We start from the raw sequence: 10,044 nt of genomic DNA on the forward strand, positions 1-10,044 counted from the left end.
ACGTGGGCGAAGCTTGCGTCACATGTATGACCTGCCTGCTCTTTCAGGAGCTTCAGGGCCGCGGTCACAGGTGGCGAAACGACTTGCACTGCCCTCCTGACGTTCATTTTTTCCATGCTAGTCGGATGTACGTGCTTTCTTGTCAAGAACCGCACTAACTTGACAATACTGCACTGTTGCATTTTGTAGAGGTCTTTCAGGTACTGGGCGGTTATTTCGCCATCCTTTCCGATATCGCGTGACAGAAACTGTGACCGTACGTTTTTAATTAAATGGCACTGATCGAAAGCGAGAAAAAGTTTACCATCTTGATTTGTCGGATGTGGTATGCAGTGCTTGAGGTTACCCCCCCCCCCCCCCCCAATAGCAGTTGGAACGCCTTCACGTTAATCTGATGGTTGTCGGTAACGATCCACACGATTCTAAAGCCTATACTCTCAACTTCTTTGAGTACGTTCATCATGATCTGGTGAAGGTTTTCACCGGTGCAGTTTCTAGTAAAAAAATAGGCTACGGGAATCTTATATCTCGTTGACAAGCCACTTAAAATGAAGCAAAGCAGCGAGTTTGCAAGAACTGGCTCTTCTGGCTTGCCCGGTTGCTTCTGCGGCAAGCAGTCACCGTAGTCTACTTCGCCAACGAAGGCATCTCTCTGCTTGAGATAGAGTAAGCGCTGCTTGACTCTCATTTCGTCCACAATGAGCGAGCACGTCTGTGACTGAGAACTCGTGTGTGAAGCGAGCTCAGCTGACAGCCTCTGCTTAATCAAGTCTGTGACGCCTACTTCATTGCGTGACGAACCGAAAAAGCGCTCCAGCGTGCTTCGACAGGGTAGGCGGAGTAGCCCTGAGCTCCTTATGTGTTCGTATGCCCTCGCTGAGAGGTTACGAAGTACCACTGCGTGGCGGACTGTAACTTCGGACCACGTCGGTTTCACCTTCTGAAAATTTTTGACCTGCTCCAGCAGTATTGAGGCAGCCAACTCATTTTCACTTGCCTGCTCGACAACCTGCAAAAACGCTGGGACATAGCAGTCTACTTTAAGTTTCTGAAGCTCCCTTTTATGTTTTTCAACAGTTCCTTTGAGCCTTTCAACCTGCGCCCTCAGTTCGCGTTCCTTACGCTTCCACTTCCGTCTTTCGATAGTTGGCAACGAAATGCGTGAGGCTACTTGCACTGCTCTATCCACCTGCACCGTTCTGATTGATTGATTGATATATGGTGTTTAACGTCCCAAAACCACGATATGATTATGAGAGACGCCGTAGTGGAGGGCTCCGGAGATTTCGACCACCTGGGGTTCTTTAACGTGCACCCAAATCTGAGCACACGAGCCTACAACATTTCCGCCTCCATCGGAAATGCAGCCGCCACAGCCGGGATTTGAACCCGCGACCTGCGGGTCAGCAGCCCAGTACCTTAGCCACTAGACCACCGCGGTGGGGCACCTGCGCCGTTCTCGGGACGAAACCTTGATCAGTCCTGCTGCTGGAGTTGGGCACTTCTTCAACAAGTAGGGCGTCCGAAGTGCACGACTGATCATCTCGTAAGTCCGATGATGATGATGATGTGATGGCGGCCGGCCCCTTTGCAACGGGGGAACACACTCAGTGTCCTGGCCTCAAAAAGAAAAGTGGGAAAAGAAAAACAAAAAGCACAGAGAAAAAAGAAAGGACCAAGAAAAGGATCCACACTCTTGAACGACACAGGCAAGAGACGCGCACACAGTGGTCTAGGTCCTAAGTCCGCCGTATAGTTGCCCACCACTCAGTAAGCCGCCTTTTCGTGGCTGCGACCGCGTACCGTCCCCCCCCATTGTCGCTGCTTCCATCTTCATCAAGCCTTTGAAACCCGAGCGCCTGTGGGAGGGTTGCACCCTCCACCTGAGAAGTTGGGAGACTCCTGCAGTGAAGGACGAGATGCTCCTGTGTCTCACTCGCTACGCCGCAAACTCTGCACAGGTTGCTGACCACAGTGGCATCAAACTTTCTGCGGTACTCCAGAGTGCGAAGAGCCCCAGCTCTCGCCTCGAACAGGAGGCTGCTGCCAATGCTATTGTCATAGAGGCGCGACCCACAGATGCTGTCCTGGTGTTTCCTGTAACACTCGAGAGTGGACTTCGCCTCCATAGCTTCTCGCCATCGGGTTTCTTCTGCTTCTCTGACTCGCATGCGGACCTCGACCGTCCACTTGGCTGCTGTTTCAATAGGACTGGCTTCTGCAAAGAAGCCATACTTCTTCTCCAGCTGGTAGAGTCGTCGTGTCCAGTCAGTCCTCATGCATGTTGCCGAAAGGTACTCGAACACGCGGCGCGCCCATCGAGTGCGTCGCATGAGCGTGAGACGACCCCGATAGGCAATCTTGCTGGCGGCTTCCCGAGCTTCAAAGCTGGACCATCCGACGTCTCCCTGAATCGCCTCGTTGGCCACTCGATAATGGCAACCGAGCGCTGCACGGCCGACCTCTCTCTGCTGACGCTCCAACCACTCCCGTGTCGTTGGCGATATGCACACTACCGCGTTTCCAAACGTCAGGCCCGGCACGTGAACCATCTTCCACAGGTCCCGGATCATCTGAAATCGGTTGCAACCCCATAGGCATCGGCGACGAAGGATTCGTTGAGCCTGCAACGCAGTCTGTCGAATCACAGTCTCGTGTAGACTATATTTTGCTGCATCCACACACAGGGTGACGCCCAGGTATCTGTAATCGTTGCGTGTGGCCAGCAGTTCTCCTCCTAAAGTCAACGCTGCTGCATCGGTACTCCCTCCAGTTAGACGGACAACCGCCGATTTCTTAGTGTTGAATCGAAGTCCAAGACTCGCGAGTTCCGTCTGGCAGATGTCGAGGAGGGATTGCAACTCCTGGTTACTCTCTGCCATAACCACCAGATCATCTGCAAATGCCAAACCAGGCAGGTGGAAGTTCTCTTCAGCACTAGTTGTGCTGAAACGCATGCTGAATCCGAGGTTGGAGTTCAACAAGGCCCGCTCTATTCTGGATGCGTATAGAATGTACAGCAATGGTGACAGTGGGCAGCCCTGCCTCAGACCCTTATTTACATGAATTGGGCCAGTAGTTATGGCACCCAACTGCACACTCACTACATTGTCACTGTACAACCGTTGTATAGTGGAGATTAGCAGCCGGGGCAGTCCAAGGTCAGACAGGCATGCAAAGAGAGGACCGTGCGGCACGCTATCGTACGCTTTTTCAACATCGAGGAAGCAGCACAACAGCGTTCTCCCTTCCCTGCGAGCTATTTCTGCACACTGTGTGACGACGAACAGATTGTCATCCAGACGTCTGCCTGGCCTGAAGCCATTCTGAAGCTCGGTCAGTAGTCCCTTGGTTTCCGCCCAGCCACTCATCCATGCTTTGATGACCCCCGCGAACAAGCGATACATAACACTGGTGACCGTTATTGGTCTGTAGTCCTCTATGTTCCTCGCATCTCCGCCCCTTTTGGGGATAAGAATCACCTTCCCTTCATGCCATTCTTTAGGGATGGGCTCGCCTTCGATGATGGCCGTGAGGATCTCTGCGAGCTGTTCCCTCGAGTCTTCTCCCAAGCACTTTAGTACGCGCGCTGGCATGCCGTCCAGACCAGTGGCCGTTCCAGCCCTAATCCGCTTCAACGCCCGTTCAACTGTGAACCTTGAGAGGGCCCAGGGTGGTTCTGTTTGGCTTGGGGGGCGTTCGGTATTAGGACTGATTGCCTCCTCTTTACTAAGGGTGGTGTCTGTATTCAAGTCTGAGGTCCCGAAAATCCGGGAGAAGTGCTGTGCAATGTATTCACAGGGCTCTCCGACTGGTTGCCCCGTTGCCGCATCTATGAGAGGAGGTGGCGGGGGGGCGGCTCTGTCCAAGGACCTAATGTATGTCCAAAATTTGTGTGCTGCAGATCTTCCTTCCTGTCTGATGGACTGGATCAGCCTAAGGTTGTAGTCTGCTATCTTGCACTGAATCAGGGTCTGTACCTTGTGTTTACGGTCCAGATACACAGCCCACTTTTCTGCACATACCTCAGTGTCAAGGCCTTTGACAAATCTTCGATGTTCCCGATTTGCTTGGCGGCGCTCCTTCCACGCCACCTCCACTTCTTTGTCCCACCATGGGTTCTGTGGCCTGCGTCCCGGCCTCTCCTGGACCATCTGGGTACGCATTACAGCGTCCAGTGCGCGCATGAACTCACTGTACGAGCGGGATTCCCGCCGTTGAGGACTACTTTCAAAATCCTTGGCGACCCTCTCCACGGACTTGCTCGGCAAGTACATGCCACGCCTGGGTGGAGGTGACATGCAGCCTGTTCGAAAGCCGCCCTTAGAGAACAACAGCCGTATGCGATTATGGTCACTTCCAAGGCTGAACTGGCCCTCTTCATCAATATGCACTTGTGCTATGCGAGCGGCCAGTTTTGCAGTCACCAGAGCATAGTCTATGGTAGAGCGGCTGGTACGAGCGCACCATGTGAAGCATCCCTCACAGTCAGTGCGAAGGTTAACGATTTCCAAAGAGAGCTGCTCCGCACATTGCAACAACAGCTTCCCATTGTAATCCAAGTACCCGTCAGTGGCCGGGATGTGTCCGTTAAAGTCTCCCATCAACAACACCTCGCGGTCTGCACCCCACCGTTTCACATCTTCAATGATACACTGTAGGACTTTGTCGTTACCGTCATGTGGTCCACTAGCCACCGTTAAATACACCACACCAAAGAGAACTGGCTCACCAAGAATAGTCCCAGAAACCCAAATGTGCTCGGCACAAGGACCCTTCATTGGCATCCAGGCTGTATTGCTGCGCCACAGCACACCAGCGCCGCCTCCTTTGCGGCAATCCCCTGTACGATTGCAGCCCACCCACTGCCATTCGGGGTCAACTGGTGGCTCTTCCAACTCTCGTAGGTGAGTTTCCACCACACCATACAGAGCGATCTTTTCGCATGTGGTGCGCCACCACCGACTGCTCTTTTTTTTTTTTTTCTTGCTGGCTCGTCAGTTTATACAGCCGCAGCACGCTTCCTGAGGGTCGCATCGCTTCTTTCGGTTTGTTTTCAAGGTCGCAAATACGACGGGTACTCGTGGAAGACGCTGGGCACAGAGCCTTTTTTCAGTCTTCGCGTCGTGCACCCTTCTTTAAAGTCTGATGGGACGAAGTGTCGGCTGCAAACGGTAGAATAGCAAGATGTGCTGTTAGGGGTACAGTTGTCTCTCGAGATTACCTTAAGCCACTTTTCGCGAAGTTCTTGGTCGCTCGGAATTTCGTGAAAAGATACTCCGGTTTCTTTCCGGCCGCTCCATGATTTGCAGCGTGGTACTCAGCAGTACGGCATTGTGGAGCGTTCGGGGCGCAGCCAAACTTCTGACCATGCATAAACAGCCGCCTTTCTTTTTACGGTAGTGCTGCAGATAACTAAAATACAGCGTTTAGGCACAATTTCTTGCAGCAAGTGGATTTTTTAACGATGTAACACTTTTAACAAAGAACTTACCCGAATCGGCCAAAAGTTGGGAGAAAGCGCACTTGATACAGTCACGGCTGTCTCAGCGAGCGCTGCACTTAACGAAGCTCTTGGGGAAGACTATCGTGCCAGAAAAAACATCAAGGCCAAGCAGAAAACACAATGGGCCAAGCAGAGTTTTACATCGAGCACGGCAAACCAAATTTGCGCGCGACGGGAAAACCGCGGCGTAGCCACAGAACACCTACCAGTTGTAGCGGTTGTGCGCCTGCTGCTGCAGCAAACGCGGCGCGAGAGAGGAAGATGCATAAAACTGGGCGCGAGCTGGATGGATGAATGGATGGATATGGCCGTACCCTTTAGATCGGGCGATGGCTAGCGCCACCAAGCCAAAATACTTAATGAACCAAAAATTACATTTTTTTTTTTTTTTTTTTGGGCAGAGACCACTGCGGCGCACGAGCCACCCCCACTCAAAAACGGCTACTGCACCGCACGAAAGTGACGTCATGCATTTTCCGGTTAGGCGCTTTGTTTGAATAGTCGGGAGTGTCTAGCGGTACGTCTAGTCATATAACGATAAAAGCAGTTAAAGTTACGTCCAAACAAAAAAGTGAACAAAAATGTTAGTTAGGTTTAGCGTGACAATACAAAATCGGCTTGTTTGCCATGTAAAACTGATCGGCAGCTGTGGCGTTGTTTCCGGCTTTTTGCAGAGAAGGCAATCAACACCCCAAGGAACGAATAAGCCTTTTTCTTGCATCCATGTTTTCACGGGCAAGGTCCCAGTGTGCAACTTAAAGAAAAAGGATTTCGCTCCAGGTGTTACCTCCATTTTTTTAACACGGCTTAAGACATTTTGGCCTGGGCCTACACGGTATAATGCTCTATATAAGGGGAACAGGAAGAACTGTTTCTACTAAATCTTTGTATAACTTTTTACGCGAAACCGTACTGAGGTATTCCAATGAAAAACGCGTTTTTAGAAAGAGACATGAATCAACAACTTCTTTTAAGAAACCTCTAACACTTGCTTTCATGTTAACAGATGCTACCACAAATTCTGGCAACCGTCTTCCAAGCCTAAGCTGTATTACAGTACGTATGAATGGGTCTTGATTATTTCGGAAAAACATAAACCGATTAACTGACTGACGAAGGTACAAATGACACAGACCAAGTCCTCCAGAGCGAACCCGTCTGAATAAGTTAGTTCTACTTGTTCGCTCCCAAGAAGAACCCCACAAGAAAACAGCAAATATTCGATGAAGCTTCTGTAAATTCACACGTGAACAATGCATTACCTGAACCTTCTACAGATGAAGGAATTTTAAAAAGCCTGTTAAATATGATGCTTTTTACCTCTTTTTTTATTTCATGTTTCTACTTTGTTTGATGTATATATGTTTGTGAATGTTGTATGTAAACAGGCAATAAAGAAAGAAAAAAAAGGCAGCTGTGGCGTTGTTGGCTAAAGCAACACATCAACTGATGAGGTCGGTGGTTCAAGTCCCATTGCAGTTATCGATACTTTCTCTTTTTTTTTTTTTTTGTTCACGCATGTACTGTTTTAACATTTGCGCCTCCTCATCAGTCTGACTTGCTGCTGCTGGTGGTGGTCCCGTACACAGGCCCTTTAATATTAGATCTTCGATGACTCTTGCAGGATTGACTATATTTATTATGATAAAGTGTTTTGCGAATTAGTGCTCTTAATCGGCGAGACGCAAAAATACACAAAAAACTCGAATGCAGCTGGCTGCATTGGTTTCTTCGGCACAGGTGTCAGGAACTACAAAACAGCTTGTCCGCCTTGCTCAATAAAACGCGCGGCCTGTGACAGCACGGGAGAATTCACGTAGCAACGGATGAGAACGGCTGTACGTGTTCGCTCTTTACAAAACAGACGGGAATGCAGTAGCTCTGGCCTTCGTAGATCACAGGCTTCGTAAGAACATTACAATAAAGTTGGTTCCATCCACCGTATGAACACTTTGCCGACGCACTGGGGTTTCATGCATGTGCGTCCGGTCAGTCACACGTGAACTGTGCGAAAGCATTTATTTCATCGTCGACCTTGTCCTTCGCGACAAGCAAAACTGGGCAGCAAGAACACTTTCACCTTTGACAACACCACGCTTGGCATTGCAATCTAGAAAATGCAGTACGTCCAACAACTTTAATCCGCACATCGTACTGAGAAACTTTATGGCGCACACACTCAGATGAAGCTGCGGCGCGGTGGACGGCCGCGCTAGCTCCAAACACCAGGTTCAACTAAGCAACCAGCAATGATATGAAGCAGCGACGACACATGCAGTCCTCCTTGGGAGTGGCCTTGGCCATGGCCACGATTTCATCGAAGTTTTCACCACCTAACACATTGCAGGTGGCTACCATCTCGCAGTGTTTACCTTTCGCAGATAGATAGATAATGTGGCCAAGTACCCTTTGCAACGGACGGACTCAATGAAGTGTTTAAACTATATTGTAAAAAAAAAAGAAAAAAAAAGCAATGCAGCCGCAGCGCCCATGACGCCCCCTGTACTTAAAATACTTGTAATACGTATTTAAATAACAAACCTAGGCTAATTGACTCGTTAAACACCTGCTTTGCAAAATTTTTGTAGGTTTAACGCATTACACGCGAATAATTTACCCATTTATTTAGCTTTAAGTAATAATGTTTAAGGTGACGTCACTTTTGTGCGGTGCAGAAGCCACTTCTGTGTGGGGCTGGCTGCTGCACCGCGCGGCGCAGAAGACGCTGCCTTTTTTTTTTTTTAGTGAGTTTGAGGATTCGTACTTTGCAGTGAAGAGTTTAATTTTCACTCGTGCCTTGACTTTAGCCACCAATCAGATAACCTCCTTCTAGTTAAGTCTACCCTCTTAAAGTCTATTTTGCCCTCCCAGTCCCTAAACCCCAGTGCTTTGAAAAACTCTGCGCCATCATCCTGAACTATAGGGTGAAGCCCTTTACAGAACATTATCAAGTGTTCGGCAGTTTCTTCTTCCTCTCCACACGCACTGCATATGGTGTCTACCCCTTCGTATTTCGCCCGATATGTCTTGGTTCACAGTAATCCCGTCCTGGCCTCAAGCAGTAGAGAACTACCCCGAGTATTATCATAGATTTTTTCCTTGGCAATTTTCTGCTTAAAAGTTTGATAGATCTCTAGTGCGGACTTCTTAATCATGCCCATTCTCTACATGTCAGTCTCCGTTTCCTTCACTTTCTTCTTAACCGATAGTTCTTTTTGGTTTGGCCACCTGCTGTTTTCTAAGTATTTACCAGTAAATTTCCTGCTTCGCTTCCTCCCTTTTGTGTCGACATTCTTCATGTACAAGTAGCTGAAAACCTTCCTAGCCCAACGCTCTTCCCCAATTTCTCTCAATCGCTTCTCAAATTTTATCTTGCTGCTAGCTTCCCTGCACTCAAATGATGTCCATCCCATATCACCTTGTACTCCCTGATTTGGTGTATTCCCGTGAGCTCCTAAAGCAAGCCTACCTATTCCACGTTGCTTAATTTCTAATTTTGCTTGAACTTCTGACCTCATGCACAAAACCGCATTGCCGCAACGTCAGCCCAGGAACCATGACCCCTTTCCATATTCCTCTCACAACATGATACCTATTGTAATTCTACAGTGCCCTATTTTTCATCTCTGCTGCATTCCTGTTACTTTTAGTCGTCACCTATATTTCGTGTTCTCTTAGGTACTCGGTCCCAATGCTTATCCATACGCCCAGATATTTGTATTTATCTGTTATCTCTAGCGTGGCTTCCTGTATTCTAAGCTCACTATACCTTCGTTATCATTAAAAATTATGACTGCTGATTTTTCCTTACTGAATTTAAAATTTAACTTATCTCCCTCATTACCGCAGATGTCCATCAATCTCTGCAAATCTTCCTTGTTGTCGGCCATTAGCACTATAGCATCTGCGTAAATTAATGCTGGTAGTGCCTGATCAATGAGTTTTCCTTGTTTCACTAAAGAGAGGTTGAAGCCAAGTCCACTTCCCTCCAATTTGGCCTCTAATCCTTGTAGGTACATCATGAATAACAAGGGTGACAGTGGACACCCCTGTCTAAGTACCCATTTCACCTCTGTGGGCTTGGATACCTGTTTTTCCCACTTTATAACTACCTTGTTACATTTATAGATTTCCTTTAAAAGATTATTGACTCCATCTTCCACACTCAGTGTGTCTAGTATTCCCCACAAGTCCTCTTGAACCAAGCTATCGTACGCTCCCTTGATATCCAAAAATGCTAGCCACAGGGGCCTGAGTTCTTTTTCTGCTATGTGGAAAATTTATATTATTCCCTTCCGCATTGCTAGGTTATGAAATGCGTAAAAGCCTGCATTGTGTTTGACAACGATGAAGAATCTTTCATCGATTGTTGCGGTATTTCTTTATAATCATTTCTAGAACTTTTGTCATTTTACCGTGAAAGTACCTTTGTGTCGTGGCGGGGGGAGCTTTATGTACAAAAGTCTGGTGTCTGCACAGGGTCGTGCGTGGCCCCTATCATAAGTGACATTTTTTTAGGCTACATTGACAGGCAGCTG

General features: G+C 48.5%; 1 protein-coding gene across 1 annotated transcript; it reads right to left on the minus strand.

Annotated features, from left to right (window-relative positions):
- Positions 1-1,739: 1,739 nt before the first annotated feature.
- On the minus strand, positions 1,740-4,787 carry LOC142765371 (uncharacterized). The gene has a single exon (XM_075866215.1). The coding sequence runs from the start codon at positions 4,785-4,787 to the stop codon at positions 1,740-1,742; it is 3,048 nt and encodes a 1,015-aa protein (XP_075722330.1).
- Between the last annotated feature and the right edge of the window lie 5,257 nt (positions 4,788-10,044).

This window comes from Rhipicephalus microplus, chromosome 1 (genome assembly GCF_043290135.1).
Source record: "Rhipicephalus microplus isolate Deutch F79 chromosome 1, USDA_Rmic, whole genome shotgun sequence".
In the NCBI taxonomy this organism is placed as follows: domain Eukaryota; kingdom Metazoa; phylum Arthropoda; class Arachnida; order Ixodida; family Ixodidae; genus Rhipicephalus; species Rhipicephalus microplus.

Coding starts and splice junctions, on each gene's coding strand:
- LOC142765371 (XM_075866215.1), bottom strand. CDS start 4,787: ATGCCAATGAAGGGTCCTTGTGCCGAGCACATTTGGGTTTCTGGGACT.